General features: G+C 46.5%; 1 protein-coding gene across 1 annotated transcript; it reads left to right on the plus strand.

Moving 5' to 3' along the window:
* The first annotated feature begins 1,555 nt into the window (after positions 1–1,555).
* Positions 1,556–14,555, plus strand: PIGA (phosphatidylinositol glycan anchor biosynthesis class A). Its single transcript, XM_004710011.2, has 6 exons — positions 1,556–1,736; positions 3,046–3,824; positions 6,775–6,907; positions 7,351–7,483; positions 7,686–7,892; positions 12,459–14,555. Exons 2-6 carry the CDS (start codon positions 3,107–3,109, stop codon positions 12,726–12,728), a joined length of 1,461 nt encoding a protein of 486 aa, XP_004710068.1. The 5' UTR covers positions 1,556–1,736; positions 3,046–3,106; the 3' UTR covers positions 12,729–14,555.
* Positions 14,556–14,824: the final 269 nt, after the last annotated feature.

The raw sequence follows: 14,824 nt of genomic DNA on the forward strand, positions 1-14,824 counted from the left end.
ATGGCAGTAAGTTTGATTTTGTTGGTTTAATACATGTCAGGGATGGCGCTAGCACTGAGTATTAAAGCAATCCACGAATACAAGTAAAACAGATTCCATGTCTATTACCAGGAGCAGATACTACCTCAGTTTACATATGCTAGGAGTGAGGGGGGGGGGAGGTTGGGGGAGGGTAGACACGTAAAAAGTAAATAATTCTGTCCATTTTCAGAAAAAAGACTCCATGTGCGATTCAAAACAGACAGACACAGTCAACAAGGAAGTAGGTGACCAATAGCCAGGCAGAGCAACTGGATAAATGGTGTAGCCGCAGTATTGCCAAAGTCCCATCCAAATACAAAAGGAGTGTTTCATTTGGTCTGGAGGCTTGAGGACCAAACCCCAACCAAACTCAGTATCAATACCCACATGGTAGACCTGCCCCTGAAGGCTCTGAGACTCTTGATAGAGTTTCAGGAGCAGAAAGCCTCCTCTTTCTCCTGAGGAACAGCAGGTGGTTTTGAACTGCTTACCTTGCAGCCCAACTCATAATCACTATGCCGTCAGGGCTCCGGAGGCTTGAGGAAGACCTCCGTAAAAGGATTCCAGGCCTTTTGGGAAGAATGGGTTTTTGCTAGGCTTTAAAGGGGATGGTGGGGATGGTGCCAGTGTGACAGGCCTGGGGAACTTTGAGCAGCACCAGTGAGGCGTGGAGAACCACCAGGCTACTTCCACAGATTTTTAGCTCCTTGAATCTGCATTTTTAGGGTGTTGGTGCTAGTATTTCAGATTACCCGCCCCCACCAATAAATAAAATACAAACATTCTAATTCTAGATAAACAACAAATTATTTTAAAACTATGCATTGTGTAATATTTGGGACATAATTAGATTAAGTGCTTTGGGACTCTCATAACAAAAACAGAAACAAAAACTACCTACTACCATCACAGCGACTTTATAGGGCACGGCAGAACTGCCCCTGTGGGTTTCTGAGACTTTTAATTTTTACAGGCGTAAACAGTCTCATTTTTCCTTTAGGGGAGCGGCTGATGGGTTTGAATCGCGGACTTTGTGATTAGCAGCTCAGGGGCAAAGTGTCAGATTGTTTTATTTGCTTAAAAGTATCTGTGTATTTTTAAAATTTCCTATCTCTGACAACCCTAAAGTGGCAAAAACCAGCATGACTGGGCTGTGGCACAGATGAGCTCCCAACAAAACGCCACCATCCCGCTGGCTTTCCTTAGTTTTTCCACGCAAAAACCTCTCCAGCCGGAAGCAAGCACTGAGAACGCAGTCTTCCAGGAAAAAAAAACCACTGTAACTAGGCAACCTGTCAGCTAACACTTCTGACGGCGCAAGGGAGGGAGGCGCTGGACGCGATGCACCATGGGGATGGTAGTTCTCTGCGTGCGGATCCGCCTCGCAATGAAGGCCATCAGACTACAACTTCCGGCAGCGCTAGAGGGCCCCCGAGAGGTAGGTAGGGACTTGTGATTTAACCCCGTGAAAGGAGTTTCTGGCGGGCGGTCTCTGAGAGAGAATTGGGCCCTTCCCTTCAGGTCAGAGACGTGCAGAGTTCCTAGGAAAGGTTAAACTGAGCAGCGCTGCTTCCGATACGGAGAAAACCGGTCTTCCGGTGCGTGGCGGAGCCCTTCGCTCGCGCCGTGACGCGAGGCCACTTCGTGATTGGCTGGGGCGGGGCTCCGGCCGCAGCCGCGGGAGGTCCAGACGTGGGCGGCCGTGGGGTTTACAGGTAAGGGCGCGTCTGACGGGTTGAAGCCTCCAGGTTTGGGGCTCGGAAGTTGGGTTGGAGGGTCTCGGGAGTCGAGTAGGGTTGAAGGGTCCTAGGAATTGGCGGCCCTGGAGCCGACTCTTGGGAAGACTTACCGCCAGCCGGCCTGCCGCTTCCCTTTGAGCCTGGCCAGGCAGGTCACCGAGGCCAGGAACCCCTCAATGAGTGATGAGCGGCTTGTGCTGTCCTCCTGACCCTACCGGGCCTTCCCTCGTCTCATGGAGCCCTGGAGGCTTTGGTCGGGTTTTTGAGTGGCTGGTGGAGATCATCAGCCTCTTTCCGCCACCGAGTTGTCAGGGGTGATGAGGCCCGAGTCCTCCCACAAGGTTGTCAAGAACAGTTTTAATGATTATGTGGGGGCTCACCATTCTCACTGCGGGCCCGTCGTGTTTAGTTGACCAGAACTGGAAGTTCATCTTTGGATGACAAACCTCAGAAAGGGTTAGTTGGGCCACTTGGAAGTGCAAGCTTGAAGAGTTTGAGCGTGGCACCATTCAGGGTATTCATCCTTGCTGAAAATTAGTAAACCCGGTTCAGCCACGATGGTTTCTGTGGCCGGATGTATTTCGTGTTTGGGGGGTTGTGTGGGGGGCAAGTGTTAACTGAAATGCTTACAACTGCGACTGCACAATTAGTGCGTTTTCAGGGTTTGTTGGCACTAGGAAAATCGGTGACAGGCTGGCTTTTCCATTGTATGGAAGTTTCTGGAGCTGTGGGGATCTCAGTTGCTGAGTGGAGGGCTGGTTTTGCATCTGTTAGATTAGGATAGTACCTCCTAGGGTCTTGCAGATGCTGCAGTAAGATATGGACACCGCTTAGTCCGTAGTATGTGCTTGATATATAGAGACCATTCAATAAGAATCAGAGTGGGGTGTGTGTGTGTGTGTGTGCTTATTTGAGTGACCTGATTTGTTAGTGTGACACACGATGCAATGCATAGGGGGCTTAATGGTATGAATCACACGTAGCAGTATTTTTAGAGCTGAATTAAAACCTAGGATATTGTGGCACCTAGTTCCGTTGTCTGGCACATGGCAAGTGCTCACAAATTCACTGTCGTCTCGGATGAATTCATTACGCGAGGGGGATATCTGAAGTTTTGTGGGGAAAATTCCACTGCCTTTTCATGCCATTTCTTCCCCAACATTTTTAAGGCCTCCTTGTGCACTGTGATTGGTTTCCAGGGGAAATGCCTACCCATTTCTCTCCAGATGTTGACGTCGGACTGCATTTTGCCCCTGAGCTCATACCTTGCACTGTTCTCTTGCAGGTAGCAAATGACACGCATCTGGATGGGGCTGCTGGCAGACTGATGCCTAACCCTTCCCAGAATGGCCTGTAGAACAGAAGCTGAGCCCAGCCGGCGTCCGCTAGATGCACTGGCCTGCACTAGCACTGAGGAATGTCCCACTGCTCCAACTGGAAGCCATTCCGTTTGCATGGTGTCTGACTTTTTCTACCCCAACATGGGAGGCGTGGAAAGCCACATTTACCAGCTCTCTCAGTGCCTGATCGAACGAGGGCACAAGGTCATAATCATCACCCATGCTTATGGAAATCGGAAAGGTGTCCGTTACCTCACCAATGGCCTCAAAGTCTATTACTTGCCTCTGAAAGTCATGTACAACCAGTCGACAGCCACGACCCTCTTCCACAGTCTGCCCCTGCTCAGGTACATATTTGTTCGGGAGAGGATCAGTATAATCCACGCCCACAGCTCGTTTTCTGCCATGGCCCATGATGCCCTTTTTCACGGCAAAACCATGGGGCTTCAGACAGTCTTCACGGACCATTCCCTGTTTGGATTTGCTGATGTCAGCTCGGTGCTAACCAATAAGCTTCTGACCGTGTCTCTCTGCGACACAAACCACATCATCTGCGTCTCCTACACAAGCAAGGAGAACACCGTACTCAGAGCCGCGCTGAACCCAGAGATCGTGTCTGTCATTCCGAATGCTGTAGATCCTACCGACTTTACTCCAGACCCGCGTCAAAGGAAAAAAGACATGGTGACGATTGTGGTCATCAGCAGGCTTGTTTACAGAAAAGGTAAGGAATTGCGCCTTTTTGTCTTGTCTTCCTGGAGAAGGTGGTTGAATCTCTGTGTATCATGATGGATTGGTTTTTGGTTCCCTGGTATCCTGTGTTCTGTTGCCTGAAATACAGCAGAGAAAGGCCTGCTGCTGTTCTCTAGATCCCAGGAGAGGTTTGGGGCGCAGGACTAAATGCTGCCGTCCTCCAACCTGGGGTGTTTGCATAGTTAATGAGAAAAAAGAAGGACCACCCCAGGCTACATGATTAATTTCATATCACTGATGCTTATTATTACTGAAAGCTTAGATGATTTTCAAAATGAAAAGAGCCCAGTGCATGCTGGGCGAGGCACAGGGCAGCGCCTTTGCTTTCTGATGGCAAAGGAAACACATTTGCATCACAGACACTTTGAAAAGCACAGATATGGAAAAGCAAACCCTCTGTAAGGCCTATTGCAAGATGATCCTAAGGGATAACTGACCTAAGAGCTTTCCTGTTTCTCTCCTGTGGATACAGATCCACCTGCCCCCACCACCCCGTGGGCTCAGCGAAACCTTCCTGTCCTAAGTAGCTTGCTTGCTTCCTTGAGTCCTGCGCTAAGGGCATGTTAGTAATATGTTGTGGGGGAAAGTGAGGGAAAGGGGAGCAAGGGGACCAGGACAAGTTCCTGGACACCTCTTAGTTTCTGCTTTCTCATTTGTGTCCTTTGGGCAACAGTGGGTATCTTGGGAGGAGGGTTCAGTGGTGGTCCCTGTCCTGAGCCCAGTACATACTAGGGAGCTTCAAAACTGCCATCCGCCTTCACTTCCATTGTCCCTGGCCTCTTTGAAGCCCCCTCATCCAAGGCAAGCATGGGCCCTCAGTAAAGCGGAGACTTTCAAGCTTCTGCCGCGTCCAGACTGAGAAGTGGAATATGGGGGGCCTTGTTTACGAAAAGTCCTGAATCTGATTACTACAAATGTGCATGGTCTTCTGGATTTTAGGTCTGAAAGCCAGTCTAATAATAAAAAAATGTCCAAGTATGGAATTGTTAAAAAATACACGTGTTTATGTATATGTGCATGAGTATAGATCCCTGGGGGCGATGTGGGTTAGGCACTGGGCTGCTAACCATGAGGTTGGTAGTTGAAACCCACCAGTTGCCCTACAGGAAAAAGATGAAGCTGCTTGCTCCCACCAAGACTGATAGTCTGGGAAACCCTGTGTAAGGTTGCTACAAGTCGGAACTATCTGGTGGTGGGATTGGGATTATAGAACCATTAGCTAGTTTAACCTAACCCAGGGCCTTATTGGCAGGCCTGGCCTCACCTTCTGGTCTCAGGGAGGCCCCAGGCACAGTGTACTGTCAGCTCATTTGTGCTCTTGTCAAAAAGCAATTGCACATTTACCTTCAAAAAGCAACTTCATAATCGCCAGTGGGGCTTTAAAGTGAAGTAAGAACCTAAAGGCAAATGAGACAAGGAGCCTCTGGGTCTTTATTGGCATGTGGATGTTAAAAGGCTTTCAGCCCCCTTCTGGCTTAACTGAAAAAGCTCATCGGTGGATTTGATAATAGACTGAAACCACCCAGAGCTAAGTTGGGTTTTGTTTTTTTTAAGAGCGAATATTTTAAGGAGAGTTTTTTTTTTTTTAAGGAGAGTTTTAGGTTCAGAAACGTGGCTCTGAATTTATTGCTGATAAATGCAATCATAGTTTGAAAGTACTAGCAGAGTTGCCTTAGAGACTCTGAATCACTTGAATAAAAATGATCATATGTGTGTCTCACTATAAAATGTCTTCCATTATGTATTTTATTATTGATATGCTTATATGTAGGAAGATTGAGAGAAGAATGCAATTTGTGTGTGTGCATTCTTTAAAAATGTTTAGTGCAGCTCTAACTGAATCATTTTGCGTGTACTTTTGAATGTGTACAATTTTATTTTTCTTGAAGTGAATTCCTAAATAGTGCCCACTGTCTCGAGACAGCTGCTAACTTTTTCTTACTAGAGTGCAATTTACTGTATTGCTTTTTATCACCTGAAGTTGTACTTCCTTATTATAGGAAAGGGCTTTTCTTTTCAAAAGGAAGTGAGGCATCCTTTTGTCCTCTGAACAGTGAGGGTCTGACATCTGGGGTCCCACCACGCCACCCTCATTTACTCTCTCATGCTGGGAAGTGGATTGGGATGGGCCCCTCTTTGCCTTGGCCAGTATGCCAGGTTTCACTGCACTTGAAACAAACTAGAGGGGAATGAAAAGGAAGGAGACCCTTAAGGAGGGGGACTGGTACAGTGGCTGCAACAATGGCCTGCAACCTAGCAGCAGTCAGTCGAGAGGATGGCACCGAGCCAGGCAGTGTTTGATTCCAGCAGTCCTGGGCCAGTTGTGAGTCAGAACTCAAAAGAGGCAATGGTTAAACTTTGTCGCTTAACCTTTGGATCTGGCAGAAAGTGGAGTCATAGACTGATAACATTTTATTGCTGAAAGAGACCTTGACTTTTTGGTATAGAGATCCTGTTTTAAAAGAAAGGGAAAAAAAAGAGAGATCCTGTTTTATAGATCCAGAAGCAATTTTCCCTTGGTCCGAGAGGTCACTGGTAGGAAAGCAGGGACAGGTGTTTGATCCCCAGTTCTGCTACTCTGCAGCAGAGTTTAACTCGAGCTTTAGCCACCTTGGCTAGCAGCTGTGGAAGCAAACCAAGTAACCAACTGCCAGGGAGTATGCTGAGGTGAAACCACCACCCGGATTGCAGGTGTGTGCTAGGGACAGTGGCTGCCTGGGTGTTGCTCTTCCCGAGTTGGTCCTTGGGCGTGTCCCATAGCAGCGGGTTAATGGATTCATAGTCTTAGTGTCTCACTTTGAAGAGAACATAGAGCTACTGCTTTTCCAAGTGAATGAATCTATGTCATTCTAATGCTCCCCCCTCAATTTTTTTAGCATTTAAATGGGTATCGTTAACCCAGCTTTATTTTCTATTCCCAGGGACTGACTTGCTTTGTGGCATAATCCCTGAGCTCTGTCTGAAATATCCAGATTTGAACTTCATAATTGGAGGAGAAGGACCAAAGAGAATCATTTTGGAAGAAGTGCGGGAAAGATACCAGCTACATGACAGGTATGGTGGGACCCCTTTTGTCTTGTGGGCAGGAAACCTCACTCGGCTGGATTCCATCTGGGCTCTGCACCCAGAGCAGAAGAGCTCAAGAAAGGTAACGTTAGGCCAATTCCTGTTTGGTGTGTAGGAAATATGCAAATGAGGGTCAAGTCGACTAGTCAGTATTACCAGATTTCAACTCTTCCAAGACGAGTTTGCTTTTTGTGAAAATAAATACGCTTGCTATGCCACCAACATTCAAAATGGGTTGCCTAGAGGTGTTGAGCCGAACAGCGTTACAGGGCTGTGCGTTTGGGGGCACCAGACTTTGGTGGTACTAGTGTTTTCAGCTGGCAAGCATCTTGGGAGAATCCTGACCAGCCGACTTGCCTTCTAAGTTATACTTCCTTTGCAGCATGCTTTCTCACCCCACTTCTTCATCCCCCTCCCCTTTCACACATCAGGGTGCGTCTCTTGGGAGCTTTAGAACACAAGGATGTTCGTAACGTCTTGGTTCAAGGACATATTTTTCTTAATACCTCCCTTACCGAAGCATTTTGCATGGCGATTGTGGAAGCAGCCAGTTGTGGTTTACAGGTGAGCTGGTTGAGGGTTTCAGTCCTTAGGGGTTCCTGTATTCATGCTGGCAAGATAGAGCCACCTAAAAAAAAAGATGGAACCACATGCATTCAGTGGTCATTCTCTAAGTTGCCTTTGCCGCTTTTCATAAGACAGGAAAAATAGTTAATTACCTACCTGTGTCTCTTTGATTTGTTATTGTTCTGTTTCTCTTTTAAAGGTTGTGAGTACCCGGGTTGGTGGAATTCCTGAGGTACTGCCAGAAAGTCTCATTATTTTATGTGAGCCTTCCGTAAAATCCTTATGTCAAGGACTGGAAAAGGCCATTGCCCAACTGAAGTCGGGAGAACTGCCCACCCCAGAGAAGATCCATGGCGTCGTCAAGACTTTCTACACCTGGAGGAATGTTGCGGAGAGAACCGAAAAAGTAGGTCTCATCCTAGGAGGAAAGGCCTTTTAGCATTAAGTCTGGCTGCCTCCTCAATGTCACACGTACACGATGCTTTTTCATACTCATAGGCTTACCATGTGTGCCCTAATGCTTATGCTTAGGAGATTGATTTCACATGGATTTTGTATTACTTTTGGTGGATAGCGGGTTAAGCAAGACTTCAAACCTGTTCGGTCATGGGCCAGGATGATAACAGGAACGGGAATGGATGAGTCAGCACCCTGCTTGAAATGTAATCTCCTGGGTAGAAAACAAAGGGCAGTGTGTGCATTGCATGGCAGCCAGATCTCTTGACAGGCAGAGGTGGAAAGAGCTGTGCCCGGCTCAAAGGTGGTAGCCACCTGCGTAGTCTTGCATGTGTATCGCTCTCCACAGTCCTGGCAATATTAATCCAGTGTCTTTCATCAGGCTCTGAGAGGGCTCACTATGGCCTCTTATGAGTTTCTCAGTCTAGGGCTACCACCCACGGTTTTCCCATTCTAATTTTTGGTCCGGTGCTCCCACATTTTGCAAATCCAGGTCTTTTCTGATTTCGCTGCCTGTGCCATGACTAAATTGTTTTCAGACTGGTTTGAAGCCCTGACATAACGTTTCTAGTCAATCCATTGCATTCAGAATGTCAAAACAGAAGTAACTATTGCTGTTAAGGGCCATCAAGTTCATTTTGACTCACCCGTGACAGCATAGAACTGCCCGTAGGGGTTTCTAGGCATTTTTATGGAAGTAGACCACCAGGTCTTTCTCTCGTGAAGCTCCCAGGAGGGTTTTATTGGGCAACCTTTCAGAGTTTGATCATTGTACCACCAGCCTAAACTCTGTATGGCGTGAAGACACTAGTTAGCATGGTTTTCTAGAAGTCACAGAAATTAGCGCTAACACTGGTATTGAAACTCATTCCTTGGATACTTCCTTGAGTCTGCTTATAATTCAAATGCAGATGGGTCATTCAGAAAATACTTCCTTTTGCTTTCAGCCCAAGTGTGGCAACTCTGTAACTTGGAAGTAATTCATTCTGGCTACCACTTCTTAAAACACTCATGTTAATAGTGTTAGCTAGTTGTAATTTCCTGTAGGGCGAATGTGACCATCAAAAGGTAGAATTCAAACAGAACAGGGTGACCATTGTAGACATCACCAGGAAGCAGAGGCAGCAGCAGTGACTTTCCCAAAGGGCATGTGCAGCAAAGGTGAAGGCTAGGCGAGTACAGTGAGGCTGGGGTACCCTGTTGAGTGGGTGATGCCACTTCTGTCCTTGGTGGAAAGTACCCCTCTTTACTGTGTCTGCCTCACCTCTTTTATCTCCACGTAATGGGTCAATGGGAATCACCCCTGTTTCTGCTTGGGCCTGTGACCCTGAAAGATAGCAGTGGGGAGCACTGGTGCCTGTTCTGTGGACCCACCCCTTTCAGCCAGAAACAGTAACCCCAAAAGAGCCAAGGGCAGAGACTAGCTCTTTCCTCACAGGCTTTCCAGTTTGGTGAGAGTGCGAATTTCCAGTGCCCAAGACTGATCTCTAAAAACTGCCATGCCATACTCCCCCTCCCCATACACACACTAAGTATGACTTAAAAAATTTCCAGTCATTCATTTGAAGCCCTCTCCTTTGAGGCCCTCTCCTTTCTCAGCTGGATGGAATGGCTGTCTCTTCCTTGCCTTCCTGTGGGTGCCGGCATCTAGTCCAGAGTGCCTGTCATCGTGCACCCCAGCGACATGCCCCCTGCCGCCCGGCCCTTCCTGATTCCAACATGGGCCTTCAGGAGCAGAGCTGGCAATTTGGTTAGACAGGTTTTTTTGGTGATAGCCATCTTAATCTCCACCCTGCTGACAAGCCCCAGCTCACTAAGTTGAGTCCTGACTTTGACAGACATCATGTAAACTTTGGAAGGGCGCACCGATCACCAAACTCTACCTTCAGAGGAAAGAGTCACTTTTAGGGTGACAGTGGTCAGCATTTGTTAAAGGGACTCAGTAGGATTTGGTTTTGAACCACAGGTGTTCTTTTAGTTGTGATGCTTTAAACATCTCTATTTCTCAAATGCTTTTATTGTGATTTGCTAGCGTACATTTAGAATTCGGTAAACCCTCATGTCTAATGATTTATTGTCTTCCAAGTAGCGTTGCTGGTGTACTGGGTTACTGTTTTGGCTTTCTAACCACAAGGTCAACAGTTTGAAACCACCAGGCATACAGCAGGAGAAAAATTAGGCTTTTTACACCCGTAAAAACCCACGGGGCTAATTTCTCTCTGTCCCATAGGATTGCTTTGAGTTGGAATTGACTCAATGGCAATGAGTTTTTGTTTTGTTTTTAAAAGTTATTAATTGGGATTTAATACATATATCATTATTTTTTTAAAAAAAATTTAATTTCTTTAAATTAAATCATTTTATTGGGGACTTGTACAACTCTTATCATAATCCACACATACATCCATTGTGTCAAGCACATTTATACATTTGTTTCCCTCATCATTCTCAAAACATTTGCTTTCTACCTGAGCCCTTGGTATTTGCTCCTCATTTTCCCCCTCCCTCCTGGCTGCCCCCTCCCCCATGAACCCTTGATAATTTATAAATTATTATTATTTTGTCATATCTTACACCATCCAACGTCTCCCTTCACCCACTTCTCCGCTGTCCTTACCCCAGGGAGGAGGTTATATGTAGATCCTTAATCTGTTCCCCCGTTCTCCCTCACCTTCCCTCCACCCTCCCGGTATCGCCACTCTCACCATTGGTCCTGAGGGGTTCATCTGTCCTGGATTCCCTGTGTTTCCAGTTCCTATCTGTACCAGTGTACATCCTCCAGTCCAGCCGGATTTGTAAGGTAGAATTGGGACATGATAGTGGGTAGAGAAGAAGCATTCAAGAACTAGAGGGAAATTGTATGTTTCATCATTGCCATATTGCATCCTGAGTGGCTTTTCTCCTCCACACAACCCTTCTCCAAGGGGATGTCCAATTACCCACAGATGGGCCCTGGATCCCCACTCTGCACTCCCCCTCATTCACAGTGCTATGATTTTTTTGGTCTTTGATGCCTGATACCTGATCCCTTCGACACCTCGTGATCTCACAGGCTGGTGTGCTTCTTCCCATACATATATCATTCTATAGTTCAGTGACACCAAGTAGAAGTGTACCATTGCTACCGCAATGTTTTCTTTAACCTTGTCTTCATAGTAGTGTGTTGTCCTTTCATAGTTTACTATCAGAAATTCAAGACCCTAGAAAGGTGGGCTGCCATTGGGTTACTTTGTAGCTGGCGTTTTAAAACTCAGCTTGTCCCACACAGGGCATTTTGACCCATTGCACTTTGATCCTCTCCCTTGTAGTTGACTGTACCATTTAGAAAATGGGTCAAGAAATGAAATTGGAGCTCATGCTAAAAAACATTTTTTCAGTGACAGCTTGCCAGTCTCAGCGGACTACTCAGTCAAATTCCAGGTGGCCTCTTGATAGAAGGGCAAGATGGAAATGTCCTGTCCCAGTCCAAAGCTGCTGGTCTTTAGAATTTGCACTTCGGGTTGGAACCTTGAGTTCCAAAGGGGCTGGTTTACAGGCCGACTGCCTGAGCATGAGCACAAATAATGGCCGACTTCAAGTGAAGAACATGAAAGTGCAAGTACCAAACTTGAATACAGACACGTTAGGCATAATAGTTTTAAATAATTAGGTTGTAAAAGTTTTTTTAAAATCTTTATCAGTTTACAGTGCCAGTGTGTACCCACTACTATCTACTATTTACTGTCTCCCTCCTCTCCATTTGGTTGACAAGCCTCGGAGGTTCACAAGTTGTTTGGGCTCATGTGGCTGTTGAAAGGAAGAGTCCAGTTTGCCTAGCAGTGCACTAGAGTCTAACTCTTCGAGAGAGAGAGAGAGAGAGAGAGAGAGAGAGTGTGTGTGTGTGTGTGTGTGTGTGTGTGTGTGTGTGTCTTGATTTGTCAGATACCAGAGAAGGCTGTGGAGTCAAGGAGCCCTGGAAGGTCAACCTGGCTTCAGGGAGTTTGGTTCAAACTGCCACCAAGGTAGTAGTCCAAAAAACCGCCTGGCCTTCTCAAGACAGGGCATTTGAATTGTCATAAGTGCCATTGAATTGATCCAACGTGTAGTAACCTCAGTGGACAGAGTCATACTGCTCTGGGCATCTCCTAGGCTGCAACCTTATCAGGAACAGATTGCCAGGTCTGGCATCTGCGGAGCGGCTGGTCAGTTCACAACTGAGCACTTAACCACTGTGCCACCGGGCCCAGGGCTCCTTAGAATTCTACGAGTCACTTAAATTCCGCGGTGATTCCCTAAAGGATGGGGACCAGGGCTGAGTGCCTTTGTATGGCACAGTGTTCAGCCCAAAGTTGAGCCTAGAATAAGGGTTCTCTGGATTGTAATTAACGTCACTCATATAATTAATGTAAAACAGAGCAACAACAAAAAGCAAAACACTTGGATGTGTATTCGCGTTTAAAGGTTGCTGGTGAGGGGACATGGGCGCAAAGGCCAGCAGTGGGTCAGCATGCTGATGCCCTGTCCTCTCTCCCCACAGGTGTATGACCGGGTGATTGGCGAAGCTGTGTTATCCATAGACCAAAGACTGGATCGACTCATGTCTCACTGTGGTTCAGTAACCGGCTGTATTTTTGCCTTGCTGGCAGTCTTCAACATCCTCTTCCTCATTTTTCTGCGGTGGATCACCCCAGATTCCCTCATTGATGTCGCAGTAGATGCCTCAGGGCCCCTGAGTTCCTGGCCTCTTCCCCAGTGTTCTCCCAGGGACAAAATGAACCCGCATAGCAACGAGGATTCTGAAACCTGATTGAAGGAGGCCGGGCAGTACCTTTTGGAAGATGGGCGATAGTTTTATGGAGACTATTGCAAATAAGTTTAGTTGTTGTTAAAGTTAATTTAGTACGTTATGCTACCTCTTTTATCATTCAGCATTTTATTTTGAGGAGAGGGGAAAATGTGTGCAAACCCCGAGTGTAGAAACTCCTTGCACTTGTTTCAGATGTGAGAGAGCGTTGATGCTGCTCAGGTATGCAACTTCTCAGACCACTGAAACAGCCCGAGAGCCGAGAGGTTTGCACACTCTGTCTGGGGAACTTTGGGTGCTGAAGGGCCAAACGTTTTCTGGGTCTCTTTTGGCCCGTTTTTAATGTTACACCATTCATTAGAGATTCACCAAGTGTTTACAAGTTTTTTTAGGGAGCTACAAGAGGTCTCTGAGTATATAAGTCCCGTTCTTAAGTCTACTGGGGATACTCCACCAACATCTCATACAACCAGCAGGTTTCTCTCATGAGATGGTCCGTTCATTATCAGCATCTTCAGAGCACCTACTCTATTAGATTGTTAAGCTGGATACTTGCTGCTGGTTAAGGGCCTGAGGGGCAGTCAGCCCCTCTTTGCTTGGTACTCAAATGGCTGACTTCGTGGCAGCAACCCTTGCCATGCCCTGGTGTAAATAGCCGCCATGCCCCTTGTGGCTGGACCTGTCTGAGCACTTTGTTGATCCGACTGTACAGGTTTGCCTAGGGAGAAGCCTTTGTCTTCAGCTTTCTTTCGGAGACTTTTTACGTTGGACACACTAAGGACCGCTATCACTGTTGAGGATCGGGCAGAGAAACTCCACACCTTCCAGTGCATGAGTTCGTGTTCTGTAACTGCCTTCTTGCATTCTGAGAAGAATGTACAAGATGTGCCATCCCCGAGTCAGCTGCTACCCCCACACCTTGGCGCCAAGTCGCTCTCCCCTTCCTTCACTTGTGGCCTCGCTGATGTCGCCAAGTATTGTTGTGTCTAAAGTCTCACCCGGCGTTGACCCTTGTAGAACATGGTTTCTCCCTGCGGGTGATTGTTGTTATTTATGCAGTGACGGTTGCCCAGAGCCATGGGTTTTTGAACCCTACATTTGTTAGCCACGCAGTCTGTATGACTCATTCTTGGAGTGCTTTTCGATTCTGTTGTGTTGCTATTAAGACTGGAAGGACGAAGCACTTGTGGGTGGACGAGGTGAATTCTGTCAGTATTGTGAGTTTCTTAATGTTAGCATTCCCAAAACTTCTTGAACGTATCTTTAACATGACTGTGAACAGTTGCCACTGAAAAAACGAAATTGTATTTTGTGTGTATACAAACAACTTATAGAATCTAGAAATTAGAGTGTCGTTTTGAGAAAAGAAAACAAAACACTGGGAAAATTCACACCATTGACCCTCCCTAGGATGGTCTTGGGAGAAGAGGAATTATCGGACTGAAATGTGACAGTGCCAATATGGGTGAGAAACCCCAACACCCGGGTTCCTTCTGTTCTGCAACTGTTAAAGGCATACGACTTCACTTTGGTTTTGGGCTTTATTTGCCCTCTAACATTTTCATGTGTATTCGGTGTGTACCTCACTTAAGACAAGATTTCAGTTGTTTTTGCCTATAAAATGCGTTATTTGCTAATGAAAAGGATTTTCCTTGGTAAAAACAAAGTACATTTGTTGGGCTTCTAGAGATCATCAGTTTGAAACTTCCTGGAGACCTTAACTTGGAACGCAGTGGTGCACCGGTCAGTATGTGGGCTACGTCTATTTTAATATTCTCCAAGATTGCTCCATGTCCAAAAATAAAGGCCCAAATGGCATTTTGACAGTTTTCTGCATGTGTCTTGTTTTATACGTGGAGTAATACTTGCCAGTGCCCTCTTCCCCGCAGCTTTGTGGGTTGGTCGGTAGGTTGGTTGGTGGGTCAGTAAACAGGAAATATTCTTCAAATCAGACATCTTTTCTCTCTGGAATATATTCTCGCGTGTACGCATAGAGTAGCAAGTTTAAATTGGGCCTTGGTTTCCTGACTTAAACAGGCCCTTGTCTTTCAGCAGATAATACAGCTAAACTACTGTATACTTTATCTTGTGAGCTACAA

The sequence above is a fragment of the Echinops telfairi genome, unplaced genomic scaffold (assembly GCF_000313985.2).
Source record: "Echinops telfairi isolate 266 unplaced genomic scaffold, ASM31398v2 ScPeMD7_53;HRSCAF=182, whole genome shotgun sequence".
Lineage (NCBI taxonomy): Eukaryota > Metazoa > Chordata > Mammalia > Afrosoricida > Tenrecidae > Echinops > Echinops telfairi.